Source organism: Myotis daubentonii, chromosome 9 (genome assembly GCF_963259705.1).
Source record: "Myotis daubentonii chromosome 9, mMyoDau2.1, whole genome shotgun sequence".
NCBI classification, from domain to species: Eukaryota; Metazoa; Chordata; class Mammalia; order Chiroptera; family Vespertilionidae; genus Myotis; species Myotis daubentonii.
This window is the reverse complement of record NC_081848.1, coordinates 24590272-24607950: the sequence shown is the minus strand read 5'-3', so window position 1 is coordinate 24607950 and position 17679 is coordinate 24590272. Positions and strand designations below refer to the sequence as shown.

The window sequence follows — 17679 nt, the reverse complement described above, 5'->3', positions numbered from 1 at the left end:
TCACTTCTTTTTCCCAACAATCCCACTGTAACAGCCCCCTTTATAGACATGAGAACTAACACCTGGAGAGTTGAACTCATTTTCTCAACGGCGTCCAGCTAGCCTGGGGCAGAGCTGAGAGCGGAATCCGGCAGCTGACCACAGGGCCCAGGGTCTCACTCTGTGGGGCCTCTGTTTCTCGGAGAAAGCAAAAGCTCTTTCTCAGAAACCCCGGGGCTCCAGCTGCAGGAGGGCCCTACGCTAGGTAAGACCATGCTGACGCCACTTAACCAGAGCCACCTGGAGTTCCACATCTGCACCTGGACAGTAGGAACTGAGTGGGTAATAAATGAGCGGGCCGTGGAGTCTCCTCAGCCTCACAATCCCTGGAGGTGGGAGGGAGCGGCTCCTGCTTTGAAAGTAAGTATGAAAAAAAAAAAAAAACAAACTAGAAGGGTAGTATGTTTCCTCTTTTTACCTGGTTCTTTAAAAATACTCCATGGTTGAAACTGGTGCTGAGCAGAGAGAGCAGCCTTAGGTTCGGGCCTGGAAGGTGGGGTTGGGGTCTCCACCAGGAATATTTGAGATTCTAAACTTGGGCGAGGCCAAAGCTTTTCAAGTTCACTATGTTGGGTCCACCACCGGTTCCTGCACCTCGGGCTGGGCTTTTCCCCTCTCTGGGCTTTAGCTTCCGTGTGTGTGTGTGTGTGTGTGTGTGTGTGTGTGTGTGTATGCAGTTGTTGGGGGTGGGTGTCAGACCTCTAAGGCTTATTCCACCGGCCTGACATGTTATGATGCTGCCTCAGACACAGGTCCTAGGAGCAGCCAGAGCATCGTGGTCTCCTGAGAGAGCCTTGAAGCTTGCCCTCACCCCTGGGAGAGGGGAGAGAATGGAGATGACTTCTCTGTCACAAGAGCGGGTGGGTCTTCTCTCTGCAGTGGCCATGGAGTGGTGGTGGCAGCTCTTGTTAGGGCTGTGGATAGCCACGCCCATCTGGGCGGGGGACAAGCGGCTCAATGTCTGCATGAAGACCAAGCACCACAAGCCGGAGCCTGGGCCAGAGGACCAGCTCTACGATGAGGTACAGAGGCCAGACCTGGTCCAGGGGTCGGGGCGGGCTGCTTCTGCCAATCAGGGAAGGGGCCCAAATGCCAAGGTGGTTTCTGAACCCCCATCGACCCTGACTTGCTTGGTTCCTTAGGTTGGAATTTGGGCAAAGCCCCCTGGAGGGACACTATGACCTTTTGAGACCATAATTGCTGAGTGATTGAAAGTTCCTGTCTCTGAGCTGCCCGGCCACTCGGGGAGCAGGGGCAGATGGGGATTCCAGAGGCCCATCATTGGCTCAGCATAGATTCAGACAAACATGGTCTTCCTTCTCTAGCCTTCCTACCAACAGGCCCCGTGGAAACATTTGACTTAAGTGACTCCTCCCCAAGCTCCTAAAGGCAATTGACAGGGATGTGGGAGGAGGAGCAGAGCTGGCATCGACATGGCACTTACTGAGCCCTTTTCAGTTATGGTGCCCTCCCACTCGTGCAACCCCACATTCCCACAGGTATCATGGGGTTCCTCTGCTGCCCCTCAGGAGCTGAGACCCTGGAAGTCATGCTTCTAGGGGACTGGGGCAGCCTCCCAGTGGCAGGGAGGTCAGTGTGCAGGTGTCCTTGGGTGTCAATATTGACAGATTGTTAGCGTTCCTTCTACACAGAGGGTGCTGCCTAAAGGCATTGCACCTGCCAGGTCCCCTTCTAGGGGACACATTTTCCTTTCTACCCCAGATACTCATCAACCCCCTGCCTTGACCCGCTACCACCCCGAAATTCCTTTTGCTGCTTCTTCCCCTTTCAGTGCAGGCCCTGGAAGGGCAATGCCTGCTGCACGACCAACACAAGCTGGGAAGCCCACCTGGATGAGGCTGTGCTCTACAACTTCAGCCTGATTCACTGTGGACTGATGATACCCGACTGTCAGAAGCACTTCATCCAGGCCAAGTGCTTGCACCAGTGCTCCCCAAACCTGGGGCCTTGGATCCAGCAGGTGGGAAGACTGGGCTGAGGAGGCGGGAGGCACATCTGCGCAATGCCCTGTTCCTGAGAGCCTGAGTCCCAGGACACTAGCAGGAACAGCAAATGCTGTCCCCTGTGGACAAGAGCAGAGTCGGAGGCCGCTGCTGGGAAAGGGATGGAAGGAAGCGGCCTCGGGAGAATGGCCCTGTCAGGAGACGGGTCAGAGGAGCACAGTGGGATGAGGGATTATTTGAGTCCCATCTTCTGTCTGTAGGAACGGAAGCTGTGCAGCCTGGGACAAACTGTTTCATCTCTTAGCCTCGTTGTTGTCAATGGTAAAATGCTCCTTAAAGACTTCACAGGAGCGCGTGTTCAGATAGCACCTGGCACAATAGTGCCATTGTAGCTACTGACAGTCTTCAGATTTCAACTATCATTTCTTGACTCTGGCTACCCATCCAGGTGGCCCCATGTGAGCAGGAAGAGCGAATTTTGGACGCACCACTCTGCCAGGAGGACTGCGTGCAGTGGTGGGCAGACTGCCGCACATCCTACACTTGCAAATCCAACTGGCTCGGCGGCTGGGACTGGAGTCGGGGTGAGTGGTGCTTGACAGAGCTTGGGAGGGGGAGGGGTGGGCGGGGGAGCAGGGCCCTGTAGGCCCCTGACCTGGGGGGCAGGTGCCAGCCTTCTATGCTCCCCCAAGGCGAGGATGGGGATGTGAGGTTGGGAACAGTGGGAGGTAAGCTGTCTCTGCCTTAATCCCTACAGGGAAGAGCCGCTGTCCTGCAAGGGCCCGCTGCCGGCCTTTCCCCTATTACTTCCCCACCCCGGCTGCCTTGTGTGAGAAGATTTGGGGCAACTCCTTCAAGGCGAGCCCTGAGCGTAGGAACAGTGGGCGGTGTCTGCAGAAGTGGTTCGAGCCCTCTCAGTGCAACCCCAACATGGCCGTGGCCCAGTTCTTTGCTAGCCCTGCCCCATCCTGGGAACTCTCCCACACTCTCATGGCCTTCTCTCTGTTCCTGCTATTCCTTTCCTGAGAGTCCCTACATCTCCCTTGGCTATGGACCAGGCCAGGCCCTGGCAGCCTCCTTCCTCAGTCCTGCCTGACACAGAGCAGCACAGGTTAGGGGACTGGGGGGCACGGAGGCTGCAGGAGCCGGTGCCTGAGCCTTGCACGTTAGTTCTAGACCCCTCCACTGCTCTGCTCTGCCTTCCCCTGCCTAGAAGGCAGCCAGGGGTGGGGACTGACAAGGTCACTCATCCCATCCTGCCTTTAGACTGGTGGTGGGCCCTTCACATCCAGGGAACACCACCCTTTCCCTGGCAGAGCCAGTGGTGACAGCCTGGGCTTCCCTCCCACCATGGGGCCTCCACTAGCACAGCAGCTGAGCTTTCCTCTCTGTGGCCCTCCCTGTCCAAGCTCTATGCTCAGGGAGTCAACTGCACCGAGAGGGGGCCAGTTTGCCTGCTGTGCTGAAGTCGGAGTTGGCTCTTCCTTACCTAGAATGATGACCAACTTCTTTAACGCATGCCAGGCCCTCTCATTATACCCTTCCACTGCTCTGGTGGGAGTGCTTTCAACACCCCCTTTCTTCAATAAGTCAGACGCTGAACAAAAGGCCTAAAACCAGGGAGAGGATGGGACCACCCTAACCACCGGCTCTATTTTGCACACCAAGATTGAAGCATCTGCCTCAACTGCTTTCAGCTTTCCCTCAGCACAGCCTGGACCCTTGGAAGCCAGCTTTCCTTCCTGACTTTTTGGCAAGCCCTCTGATCTTCATTTAAGACTGTCTGGGCTTCCCTCTCTGCTGAGAGGAATGAGGTAGTTGGACCAGATGCTTTTCACTTATAAAAAGGAAATGGAAAAGCCAGTAGTGCCATTGTCTGTGGGGATATAGTCTGTGCTTCTCAGGCAGTTCCATGTCCCAGAGAACAAGACTGAAGAGTCAGAACTGGGCTAGAGCAGGTGCCCCGGGGCAGCCTTCACGTCCCCTTTGTAAGTGGATTGGCAGCCGACTGCCCGCTCCGAACCTTCTGGAGCCTGAAGCCCAGTAGCTTCCCAGCATAGGTGTTGTCTTCCCCTCAACCTTCTCTCTGATGAAGAGAGGCTTCTGATGTTTCTGCACTTGAGTTAGTTGGCTTTTCTAACAATTACTCATTCTTGCCAGACACCAGCAAGCCCTGCCCATCGGTTAAACTCCACCTCCATTCCTCCCGCGCTCACCTTGCACATGCTCCTTCATGGAGCAAACCCTGTGGCAGAGGGCACTGGAGTCCTAAAACCAACAAGAGAGCGTCCTTTCCAAGTGAGTGCTCAGAGTCTGGAGGAGGGGACAGACAGCAGTGGTGGTGACAAAGCACTTCTCCGGAAGTCTGCAAGAATGAGGGGTGGGGTCCTGGGAGGGCCTCACAAGGGGGCGAGGCTCAAGCCCCACCGAAGAAGGGTCACCTCATTGAGAACAGGAGGAAAATGTTACACACAACCACCTGCGTCCCTAAGGCATGAATTATCTGAAGCAGAACCTTTAGCTGCTCTTAATAAATTGTGGCTTCAAAAACACATGTAGGTAAAATTTCTTAAGAACTGAGCACTGTGCGAAGTGTCTGAGGTTGTATGCTTGGTAATAAAGCTGAGAGTTTAATCACTTTCTTTAGTATTCTTGGGTATAAATATAAAAAAAGTAGCCTGGCTGTTGTGGGCTCAGTGGTTGAGAGTCGACCTATGAACCTATGAACCAGCAGGTCACTGTTCAATTCCCAGTCAGGGCACACTCTGGATTGCAGGCTCGATCCCCAGTGTGGGGCATGCAGGAGGCAGCCGATCAATGATTCTCTCGTCATTGATGTTTCTATCTCTCTTTCCCTCGTCCTTAAGCTCTGAAATCAATAAAAATATATTTTAAAAAATAGTCAAAGGATGGTTAAAATTGAGACAAACAAGAGTAGTTCTGGGAGCCCTAGTAACTGTTACTATTTATTGATCACTTACTCTGAGCCTGGGGTTCTGCTAAGCTCCTAACATGCATTAGCTGGTTGGAGCCTCACAAAAGCCTTGAGATATACTCCTGCACGCCCATTTTCCAAATTAGGACAGAAGCATATGTAAGTTTGAAACCAAGTGAACCTGACCCCACCATCCCAGCTCATAAGGCTTACACCAAACATCCTGTAAGTTGTTGAATGGGGCTGACACTGAATGGGGTGAAGAGAAAGGAGGCTGGCTCATGGCCGGTCATGGTCAGGAAAGAGCTCGCTTCCTATCTGTGGTTGGAAGGAGTGATGGATTTTAAGTAGTGGAATGAAACTTTCAGATTTGCAGTTAAATTATATTTTTTTAATCAGAGTGACCCATGCACATGACTAAAATACTTATGTCAGAGGATCTCTAACACAGAGCAATAGAGCCTCAGCCAGCCAGCCCCTGGGGCCCAGCGCTCCTGCCCAGAGGCACCCATTCTTAACCATATCTGGACTTAGCTATGCAAAACGTAGCTTGATTCATTCTCTCTCTCTCTCTCTCTCTCTCTCTCTCTCTCTCTCTCTCTCTCTCTCTCAGTTCTGTTAGAGTTTCTCAACTTAATCTTCCAAACTTTTTAAGGTGGGCAATCCACTTTTAATTTCCAGGAGCCTTTTTATTTTTCATTCCCTATTGTTTTTTTATAGCCAGTTGTTTTCAGTTTTATGAATATAACATCTTCTAAAATCCCACTGAAGATCTAATTGATTTTTTTAGGCTTGTTTCTAGTCTCTGCATGAGCTGTCTCCTCCAAGGTCAATCAGTTCTGTTTATCTCGATCTCCTCCTGGGTGCTGCTGGTTTTCTCTGTATCTGGTGACCTTGGTAGTGGGTCCATATTTATGCATGAGGACTGGGTTGATGTTCCTATTTAGCTGCTATAGGAGTCCTCCATGGTTATATATGTGGCTTCTCTCCCCTGACTAGCAGAGCTGATGAGGAGTTCTGGAGGGCTTGTTGGCTAGAAGACTTTGCTTCAGGTTATGGAAATAAATGAAGACCAACCAAATGAGAACACGCAAAAGCTGTTTACTCAGAGCTTCCCTAACAAGAGAGTCAGCTACCACTACGTGTGTTTTTGGCGGAGACTCAGGCCGAGTAGAGGGGAAAGCTTTTTTTGTGAGGCTGTTGGCCGGGGAAGCTGTAGGCAGGTTAACCAGAAGCGGACATCCTCTGTGACTGATTAAAGGTGCATTTTTGGCTTTCTCTAGTTGGTCCTCAGTTGGAAGCAAAGATTAAAAATTAGGACAGCTATCAGTTATTAATCAAGCCTTGGCTGTTTGAGGCTAATTGTTATCAGGTTATTGTTTGGCTTCTTGGGCTGGTTGCTAGAGATACTGGCCTAATTTCCTGTAAGTCTGACCTTTAGATAGCAGGCTGGCTTTCGGGGCTGATTACTACAGATATGGGTTAGAATTATATATATCAGGCCATTGTGCACTTATACATAGTCTCTCAAGACTGGGTCGGCAGGAGCTACATTGGAGTGCAGAGCCCTCAAATGCTGGAACAAATGATTCTCTCTGAGGTGCCAGCACCATGCATTTAAGCACACGTGAAACTCCAGCACTATCCAGAATTTAATGTTTTTAGAGAAGACCTCTTCTGAGTTCCCCCTACCTAGGGTTTCAAGTTGGGTTGCCTGAGCTGTAGACGTGGGCAGAGGACACAGGGGCAGGCACGTGTACACGTTCTCTGTTCTCCATGCCTCCTCCACTTCCTCTGGCCACCTCTGTTCCCTTCGGTGTGTTTTTATACACTCTCCATCTTCAAACTATTTATTGAACTCTCTTGCTCACTGGTGTTTTCCTTCACACTCTTTTAGTAAAGGAACACTTAGAAATAAATATTGTAGTGGGATCCCAGGTCTTCATTCTACCTACTCTAATCAGCAGAGGCAGATTTTTTAAAAGATGTCATTGTTATCTGAAGAGCAGATTGAAAGAGGGCCGAACTGGAGACACAGAGGCTGAGGACAATGTGTAGGATGAATTTGCAGGAGGGAAATGAAATAGAAACGCAGGTGATAGAAACCTAATTGTGAGAAATGCTCTAGGAGGAAGTCAGGCTGTAGGGGAGACAGACCAGAAAGGGGCAGATTTAGGAACTGTTAAAAAGACAGAGAAATTTGGACCATAGCTTTGAATACAATGTCACAAAATACAGTAAGTCCTCATTTAATGTCATTGTTGGCTTCTTAGAAACTGTGACTTTAAGCAAACAGGTTTATAGCAAAAGGAATTTTACCCTAGGCTAATTGATATAAATAAGAGTTAAGTTCCTGCAACATATTTCTGGTTATAAAAACATTGCTAAAATTCTCAATAAAGACCCAAGACACTTATAATACTAAACATTGAAATAAATGTGAGCTATATATACATTTAAGAAAGATGTATAAAAACAAGATCATTATTTTCCAAGTCTGCTTATTCCACTTCAGGGTCCGGGGTGACCAGAGCCTATGTGGCAGCTTAGGGCACCAGCGGGAATCCACCCTGGTTAGGCTGCCTGCCCTACCATCCCTGGTTAGGCTGCCTGCCCTACCAAACACACACACACACACACACACACACACAACTCACTTCACTCACTCAGACTGGCATAATTTACACATGCTGATTCACCTAACGGGTTCATGTTTGGGATGTGGGAGGAAACCAGAGTCCTCAGAGAATGCACACAGACAGTGGCCCTGACGTGAACCCCTTTTTGTGTATGTGTCATCAACATCCTAACAAAATGTTGAACAAGACAACATCATCTGAAGACCTGTTGTAAGTATAAGGTAAAATGTGGGAGAGAGAGAACTATCACAGAGGACACAGCAACCTTGGACGCCTCAACTCTGAAGCTCCCATTGTACCGAGTCTTGGTTGGGGGTGAAGGTCATTCTTTCTACTGGATGCAACCCAGGCACTTTCCCACTATGGGAACATCAAACCCTGTTCCTGTTTCTTCCTCAGAGAATGCTGGGGAGTGTGGGGTAGCAGGTGAAAAAGAAAAACAAAATGGCCCTCTTTTGTATGCATCCCTTGTTTTATGACCCCTTTCTGAGTCACTTTCCTCAGTAAGACCCCTTCCCTGAGGGCAGAAGCTGCTACAGCCTGACACTCATGCACTGGGATCTTGTTCCCAGACCACCTCAGCTGAGCACCCCTCCCACTCCTCCTTCACCATGGTCCTGCCCACTCCTTTCCCTAACCCCCCAACTCACTCCCTCCACAAAAATGACTGCTTCCTTTGGTACTGCCCACTGTCCCATCGCTTCTGCTGTGGGGGGCCCAGTTTTGGAGATTATTTTGGTGTCAAGGGCTGGTGTCTTTTGCATTGGGTCACATTTCCCAACTCCAGCCCTTGTGACAGCTGTATCTCAAGGGAGGCAGTATTCCTGCCAACAAAACCAATCATCCATTTCAAATTTTGAATCCTTCCCTCTGTTCTGCTCACATCCATCCTCAGATTTACCCTCCCACCGAGTCAGAAATCACTTTTAGTAGTACTTTTGCTACATATTAACTAAACAGAAAAATCTGGAGGAAGAAAGAGGACCTCCTGGGAGGAGAGGCTGCTGATGGGCGTGGAGCTGCTGGTGGGATGTCAGCATGGAGATTTCCATCAAACAACTAACTTGCGGTGCATGAGAGAGGTCAGGGCTAGAGATATGAACTTTGGAATCATTTTCCAGAGTGTTATTTGGAGTTGTGGAAGTAGAAGAGTTTTCTAAGAAAAATTACAGAGGGTAATGGAGAGATTATGAAGTCTCTAACTTACCTACAATTAGGAGGTGACAAGGGAAATGGAGCTGGTGAAGAGCCAGAGAAGCAGAAGCTACGGTAGAATAAAAATAAAAAGCACTGTATCCCAGATGGACAATGTCAAATTCTGAGTTGGCATCCATATATTAATGCATAAATAACTACAGATTTCTTACTCTGTCCTAGACATTGTGCTGGTCCTCGGAACTGACAAACTGAATGAAACAAGAGTTAAGTTCCTGCAACATACTTCTGGTTATAAAAACCAGATGACCTTTCTCCATGTTAGCATGTGTCTGCTGTATTTTCTATTTCTTAGAAAAAGGTCATCTGAGTAGCCCTATATCTATTAGAGATAAGGCTCTGCCCCATAATCTGTAGGAACCCAACTTACTGTCTACAAATAACAAGACCAAGAAGTCAAACTACTTACCTATAGCAACCAATCCAAGAAGCAAATAGCTCCTCTAATAACCCCAAATGGCCAGGACTTGATTAATAGCAGCCAGCTTCTCTATTGTTGGCCCCCTGTTTCCAACTTAGGACCAACTGGAGAAAGGCAAATATTCATCTCTAATCTCATGCAATACCTCATTTCTAGTGAGTCCACCTACAGCTTCCTCATGATAACAGCCTCTGATGGGTGCACACCTGAAGCTTTCTCCTTTTTCCATTCATCTGCCTGCCCTTGAGGCTGCCAAAATTCAAGTGACGATGGCTGACTCCGTTGCAAGTTTCTGAATAGCCTTTGCATGTTCTCATTTGGTTGGTCTTTATTTCCACAGGTGTAATAATGAGTGAGATAAACATGGTTCCTGGCCCCAGAGAGCTTATAGAGTAAAAGGGCACACAGTGGAAATACAAGTAAATAATTAAAATTAAAATAGCTACAAATGTGATAACTGTTAGGAGGGAGACATAAGGGACTCAGAGAGGGTTGGGGGAGGTGGCTAATTTTAAGGAGATGGATACTGCAAAGAAGTAGGCAGCTTGAGGGTCCACTTTAAGGATCAGGGGCCATGCTTGCAGGATAAATGGAAAGTGCTAGTGGAGGTAAAGTTAAAAGAGAAAAGGGCTGACAGGATGAGTTCAAGGTGGGTGGTGGATCTAGTGTAGGAACACAAAGATTGCCCTCTGCAATGAGGTACAATAAGAGAAGAGAGGGGGGAAAAAACAAGTTCAACATTAAAATGTAAACCACTGAGTCAACATTAGGGCTTTGCCACCTGCAGGGAGTTTGGGAGCGGAAACAACTGTGCTGGTGGGAGCATTCTGGCCCAAGTGTGGGGCCTGGGCAGCTGCTCCCCACCTCTGGCTTTCCAAATGCACAGCCCAGGCAGTTTGTCTATCCTGAGCTAAATGGTTAGTGTAGACTTTCCAAAGATCAATATCGACCCAAGGGTGAGATTAAGAAAAAAGAAAAAAAGAAAAAAAAGAGAGAGAGAGAAGATTATTTTCAGGGTCATTACAGTTTATGAAGAGAGAGGTTAAGACTCGGCACCAGCAATGAAAAAGCAAACATTTTAAATTCATCTCGGCCTTTGCTGAGCTCTGCATCTGTCTACAGAGACAGGCTTCCAATCCCAGAGCAGCCACTGATGGTGAAGCGGCTGGGTTGCGCTCTCTGACTCCAGCTTCAGAGAGGAAGAACCTAGACTTTCCTGGGCTGTGCTTACTTTAATTCAAAGGAGAGCTCTGGAAGGAAGGAGCAGTTTTCCCTGGGGTGGATACTGGCACCTTAGCAGACAGCTCCAGGAAGGCAGATCACAGATGGAAACAAAGAGAGGCAGCCAGAAGGGGCCCATTTCTAACCTTCGATTAAATTTAGAGATTACCCTCTGTAGACTTAAATGTGTTTTTTTTTTTTCTTTTCCCTCCAGGAGCATCAAAGTAGACAGAGAAAGACACTAAAAACTATATGTTGCTATATTTTCATTTTAAGCAAGAGGTTCTTAACCCATTTTCTAGAACTAAGATAAGAATATTTGTCTTGCACATGATTTAATAATTTTTTCAAGAACTGAAAAATTGATGATTTGTGAGAGTAATGAGTGAGATGAAAATGTGGCTGAATAGTTTCACAGTTTTGGTAAAAACTTTGTCTTCATTTAAAAATTTGTTTTTAATTTTATTGATTTTTAAGAGAGAGAAGAAGGGAGAGGGATTGAGAGATAGAAACATCAATGAGAGAGAAACATCATCAATTGCTTGCCTTCTGCATGTCCCCTGCCTGGGGATTGAGCTTGTAACCTGGGCAGGTGCCCTGACCAGGAATTGAACTGGTGGCCTCCTGGTTCCTGGGTCGATGCTCAAACAGTGAGCTACACTGGCTGGGCACTGTCTCCATTTTTAAAAGATACTGTATTAGTTTTCTAGAGCTGCCTTAACAAAATACCACATACTGAATGTCTTAAACAACAGACATTTATTTTGCCTCAGTTCATAAGGCTAGAAGTCCAAGATCAAGGTGTTGGAAGGTTAGGTTTCTTCTGAGGCCTCTCTCTTCGGCTTGTAGACGGCCTCCTTTTCACTATGTCCTCACATGGTCATTCCTCAAACTGTACCTGTGGATAGAGTGTCAGCCTGTGGACTGAAGGGTCCCAGGTTCTATTCCGGTCAAGGGCACATGCCCAGATTGCAGGCTCAATCCCCATTGGGGGATGTGCGGGAGGCAGCTGATCAATGATTCTCTCTCATCATTGATGTTTCTAACTCTCTCTCCCTCTCCCTTCCTCTCTGAAATTAAAAAAAAAAAAAAATCCTTGAAAGACACAAATTACCAAAATTCAAGGAGAAAAAGATCATTTGAGTAGCCCTCTATCTATTAAAAAATAAATGTGTAGTTAAAAAACATTCCCACCAAAGGAAACTTTAGGTCCAAATAGTTTCACTGATGAAAAATTTAAAGAAGAAATAACATCAGCTCTACACAAACTCTTTCAGAAACTTGAAGATGCAGGGACATGTCGAACAGCTTGGCCTTATAGATGCCCAGTAGTAGGCAGCAAGACACATGTAAGTGGAGCAAGAAGGTGCTATGAAAATAAATGAAGACCACCTAAATGAGAAGAAAACACCAGAAACTATTCAGAGCTTGCTGTAGCAAGGGACTCAGCCACCATCACTTGCCATTTGGCAGAGATTCAAAAGCAAGCAGGGAGTTAAAAAGCTTTATAATTAAAAAAAAAAAAAAAAAAAGTGTGGGGATAGCCTCAGGCATGCTCTGATTAGAGTTTGTTGGCCGGGAAAGCTGGAAACCAGATCATTGAAATGGAGCATATTAGGTAATTGATTTGGGAGAGCATGTTGGACTTGTTATGCTTGGCTCTGAGTTGAAAGTGGGGGCAAAAATAAGGAAGCTGGCAGTCATTGTCCAAGTCCTGACCAATAGGGGCAATTGCTGCAGAGATTGTATTTCGATTGCTGGACTGGTTGCTGAAGACTTCTCCTTAATATACGGCCTGGCCATTGTGTGTGTGTAGTCAGTCTCTCTGTGCTTAACTACCTTGCTTGGTCTGTCCTTCCTGCGCTATTCTGGGACTACCCCCAGTAGGTAGAATTTGTCCCCATATCCTAGACCAGCGGTTCTCAACCCGTGGGTCGCGACCCCTTTGGTGGTCAAACGACCCTTTCACAGGGGTCGCCTAAGACCATCCTGCATATCAGGTATTTACATTACGACTCATAACAGTAGCAACATTACAGTTATGAAGTAGCAACGAAAATAATTTTATGGTTGGGTCACAACATGAGGAACTGTATTTAAAGGGCCAGAAGGTTGAGAACCACTGTCCTAGACCTTCATGGAGGACTCCCATGATCAACTTTGTATAGTTACCTATTGCTATATAATAAATTACCCCCCAAATTTAGTGTGACTTCAGATAGCTCTTAGTGTCGCAGTTTCTGTGGGTTAGGTCCAATTCAACATTGTCACGTCCACTGCCATCCCTTCCTGCTTCCAGCATGGGGATGCTTTCATGGTGGCCAGCTGCCTTTGCCTTGCCTCTGTGCTCCAGTTCCTCACTCATTTTGGACTGCCTCAGGCAGGATGCAGAAGAAGAGGGGAAGGAAAGGAAAGAAGAGAAACCACTTATTGAGCTCTTGGATGTTAGGAGTGTCCCAAACGTTTTCTCCATGTTAGCTCATAAAGGTCCTCGTTAGCATGTGTCTGCTTTCTGCAATCCTCCCCCCACATACACACACACACACCAGGCCAGTAAACTCAAGTTGCCCCCACTGACTCAGGATCCACAGAGGAGGTCCTTTGGAGTCTTATGCAGCCTGCAAAGGGCACACTTTTTCTAGTACATTATTATTATTCATAAATAATTTCTAGACTGCAAGCTGAGTGACCCATACACCTTTGCTAGTTCCTGGGCCTTCCATTTTTTTATCTGTAAAATCTGAGAGTGGAAAAACAAACATTGTGTTGGGTTTACTGACTCTCAGATTTCTATTTCTTAGATAGCCACACACCATTTGGGAATATGCTATGAAAAGTCTCAGGTCCATCTTAAAGAAGAAAACTTTTACCAAAAAAAAAAAAAAAAGTATTCATCAAACCCTTCTCATGATACAATCTTCTGCAACATGCCAGCAAGCCCACACTTTCCCTGATCCAACCACAAATATAGCCCCATCTCATAGCAAACCGAAGGGGCCAGTACGGAGACTTCTAATAGTTTGGCTGCTTGAGGGTTTTTTGTCTGCTTTCCAGAACATTCAGATGAATGCTTTGCTTCTCCAACTATCCCAACTTCCTGGCATCTACCATAGTGTTTTAAATTCAACACTGGAAACAATTTCCTATCAGGAAGGCCATAAAACACTGCCAATAAGAGGAAATACAGAATGTAACAAAGGAAGGTAATTACATAAACAACTCTAAGAGCTGTTTGGCCTTGGGGAAAATGTGACTCATCTAATCTACAACATCACTTGTTATAATACCGAACACAAGCAGAGAGTAATATTGTTCTGAATCTTTTTTTTCTCTCTTTAGGACTGTATAAACCTATGGTGTTAGGAATAAGCTTTTGTAAAGATTAACTTGGAGTGACATCAGAGGAATGGTGGTATGCGTGATCCCCCTAGTCTCTCCCTTTGAAGTTTAAACAATTTGAACAGCTATAATTCTAAAAAAGGATTCCCTGCTGAACGAATTGAAACATCTAAAGGTGGGCAAGTGGGAATAAACCAGGGAGGCGAGAAGGAAGAAGAGCTCAAAGGCACCATAGATTCAGCCCTGCAACCTGGAGAGGGGATGAATCAGGTTGTAGATGGCACTCCCTTCAGCCGAGAAGAGCAAAGAGATTTAGTGAGCATTACAGCAGAAGTGAGCAGTACAAGCTGTGGCTGAGCCCAGGGACCAGGGCAGGGAAGAAGCACAGAGAGGTGGCCATGGTTGTCTGGCAATTGGCATGCCAGAGAGAGACACAAAACCCTAGAGCCTGGCTGCCTTCCCTCAATCTCCCTGAGTTTGCCTCCCCTCACCCTTCATAATGTGTTTGCAGAACACATTATCTGCAAGCCTGAGAATTGTTACAGAAACACTTTTTCCTTGAGTGAAGGGCACAACTCTATGACTAATTCCAGGGTTGGGTGGAGGTACAGGGTGAATGCCATGGAGGTCCACCGCAAGAAAAATCTCCATAAAATGAACTTAAAGACATGGAAATATGTGACTTAAATCACAGAGAATTAAAGATTGCAGTTCTGAAAAAACTCGACGAGATGCAAGAAAACATATAGACCATTTAATGAACTCAGAAACCAAATCAATAAACAAAACAAGTACTTTACGAAAGAGATTGGAATTTTTAAAAAGAACCAAATAGAAATTCTGGAGATAAAGAACTCAGTAAAAGGGATCAAGAATAAACTAATGAGCATAGGAAATAGAGCTGACCAGATGGAGGGAAGCATTAGTGATATTGAAGAGAGAGGGAGAGGGGGAGGAGAGAGAGAGAGAGAGAGAGAGAGAGAGAGAGAGAGAGAGAGAGAGAGAGAGAACTGTCTGACTCCATAAGAAAGACCAATATAAAAATAATAGGCATACCAGAAAAAGGAGAGGAGAAGAAAGAAGAGCTAGATCCTCAATTCCAAGAAGCAAACAAAACACCTTATTACCTCAACCCAAAAATGCCTTCTCTAAGGCACATAGTATTCAAACAGTCAAAAATAAATAACAGAATTCTCCAGGCAGCCAGGGAAAAGAAGAAAGTAATCTATACAAGAAAGCCCATTAGGTTATCATCAAACTTCTCAGCAGAAACTCTACAAGCTAGAAGAGAATGGAATCAAATATTCAAACTACTGAAAGAAAGAAATTACCAGCCAGGAAGACTATATCCAGCAAAGTTATCCTTTAGATATGAAGGAGAAAGAAAGACTTTTCCACATATACAAAAGTTTAGGCAATTTATCGCCAGAAAATATCCATTGCAAGAAATACTAAAGGGGGTTATTCTACCTGAAACAAAGAATGGAAGGTCACAAAACTACAAGTAAGATCACCAACAAACTTACAGCATAAACAGGGATAATTTGTGATAACAAAAACATAAAAGGGGTGGGGTAAAGTTCTGAATTTTCAAATGAGGATGGACATCAGATGCATTCAAAAGAAAAAGAACTACTGTATATATGAAACTTTCTTTTTCATAAACCTAGTGATAACCACACACACACACACACACACACACACACACACACACACACACGTACACACATGCACACACACAAAAAAACACAAAACACTCAGACACATAGCAAACAAAAAGAGAAAACAAAAAAAGGTATGGAATACCACTAAACAAAAACGACAGACAGAAACACAAAAGAAAAGAACCACAAAGCTACCAGAAAACAAAAAATAAAATGGCTTAAAAAAAAACCCTCAGCCCTACCTGGTTTGACTCAGTGGATAGAGCATCAGCCTACGGACTGAAGGGTCCTGGGTTCAATTCCAGTCTAGGGCACATGCCTGGGTTGCAGGCTCAATCCCCAGTAGGGGGCATGCAGGAGGCAGTCGATCAATGATTCTCTCTCATTGATGTTTCTATCTCTCTCTCCCTCTTACTTCCTCTCTGAAATAAATAAAAATATATTTTTTTAAAAATCCTCATACATCAATAATTATTCTAAATGTAAATGGATTGAATTCACCAATAAAAAGTCACAGAGTAGCAGATTGGCTAAAAAAAAACAAAACTCAACCATATGCTGCCTTCACTAGATACATTTAGCTGCAAAGACAAAAAAAAGACTCAAAGTGAAAGGTGGGGACTTAAATTCTGGAGGAGAACCAAGATGGCGGCATAGGTTAACGCCGGAGTTTGCTGCTTTGAACAACTACTTCAAAAGTGAAACTAGAACACGGAACGGACATCGCCCAGAACCACAGGAACGCTGGCTGAGTGGAAGTCCTACAACTAGGAGGAAAGAGAAACGCACACGGACACTCAGAGGAGGCGCAGTGCTGAAGTCAAATTCTGAGGTGCGGAGCGCGCGGAGCGGGCTGGCGGCGGAGGGCACGGTTGTTGTTTTCAATCGGGAGGGAGTAGCAGACTCTGAGCCCCAGATCCGGGCGAGTCTTTAGGGACCCAGACTCAAACGGGAGAAGCGGGACTGTCTGGCTTCGGTCAGGGCGAGTGCAGCTTTCTCTCCGAGCTTTGCAGCGGGTGCTGGGACTCAGAGAGGCAGAGCCCCTCGGGACAGGACTGAGAGCCACCATAACTGCTCTCTCTGGCCAACCCTGTTGATCCTGTGCGACCCGCCCTGCCCACGCCCTGCACAGAGGCATTTGCCGGATAGCCTCAGGCAAAGGCTACATTAGCACCTCCCTAGAGGACAGAAGTTCTCTCACTGCTGACACAGTTGATTCTCATTGCCACTTGGCCTGGAGGTCAAACCCTCCCTGGAATTAGCTACAACAATCAAGATTTATCTATAAGACTGATAACAAAGACCACTAGGGGGTGCACCAAGGAAGCATAACAAAATGCGGAGACAAAGAAACAGGACAAAATTGTCAATGGAAGAAATAGAGTTCAGAACCACACTTTTAAGGTCTCTCAAGAACTGTTTAGAAGCTGCCGATAAACTTAATGAGATCTACACGAAAACTAATAAGACCCTCGATCTTATATTGGGGAACCAACTAGAAATTAAGCACACACGGACTGAAATAACGAATATTATACAGACGCCCGACAGCAGACCAGAGGAGCGCAAGAATCAAGTCAATGATTTGAAATGCGAGGAAGCAAAAAACATCCAACCGGAAAAGCAAAATGAAAAAAGAATCCAAAAATGCGAGGATAGTGTAAGGAGCCTCTGGGACAGCTTCAAGCGTACCAACATCAGAATTATAGGGGTGCCAGAAGATGAGAGAGAGCAAGATATTGAAAACCTATTTGAAGAAATAATGACAGAAAACTTCCCCCACCTGGTGAAAGAAATGGACTTACAGGTCCAAGAAGCGCGGAGAACCCCAAACAAAAGGAATCCAAAGAGGACCACACCAAGACACATCATAATTAAAATGCCAAGAGCAAAAGATAAAGAGAGAATCTTAAAAACAGCAAGAGAAAGAAACTCAGTTACCTACAAGGGAATACCCATACGACTGTCAGCTGATTTCTCAACAGAAACTTTGCAGGCCAGAAGGGAGTGGCAAGAAATATTCAAAGTGATGAATACCAAGAACCTACAACCAAGATTACTTTATCCAGCAAAGCTATCATTCAGAATTGAAGGTCAGATAAAGAGCTTCACAGATAAGGAAAAGCTAAAGGAGTTCATCACCACCAAACCAGGATTATATGAAATGCTGAAAGGTATCCTTTAAGAAGAGGAAGAGGAAGAAAAAGGTAAAGATACAAATTATGAACAACAAATATGCATC

General features: G+C 46.1%; 1 protein-coding gene across 1 annotated transcript; it reads left to right on the top strand.

Annotated features, from left to right (window-relative positions):
• The first annotated feature begins 923 nt into the window (after positions 1-923).
• Positions 924-3041, top strand: IZUMO1R (IZUMO1 receptor, JUNO). The gene is made up of 4 exons (XM_059710974.1): positions 924-1061; positions 1832-2036; positions 2447-2587; positions 2761-3041. Exons 1-4 carry the CDS (start codon positions 924-926, stop codon positions 3027-3029), a joined length of 753 nt encoding a protein of 250 aa, XP_059566957.1. The 3' UTR covers positions 3030-3041.
• The last annotated feature ends 14638 nt before the right edge of the window (positions 3042-17679 follow it).

What these genes read in the sequence shown, in the direction of transcription:
- IZUMO1R (XM_059710974.1), top strand. Translation starts at nt 924, where the DNA reads ATGGAGTGGTGGTGGCAGCTCTTGTTAGGGCTGTGGATAGCCACGCCC. An exon ending in GCAGGTGGGAAGACTGGGCT is followed by an intron (nt 2,037 to 2,446) that starts GAGGAGGCGGGA and finishes TCTGGCTACCCA; the next exon opens with TCCAGGTGGCCCCATGTGAG. An exon ending in CGGCTGGGACTGGAGTCGGG is followed by an intron (nt 2,588 to 2,760) that starts GTGAGTGGTGCT and finishes TAATCCCTACAG; the next exon opens with GGAAGAGCCGCTGTCCTGCA.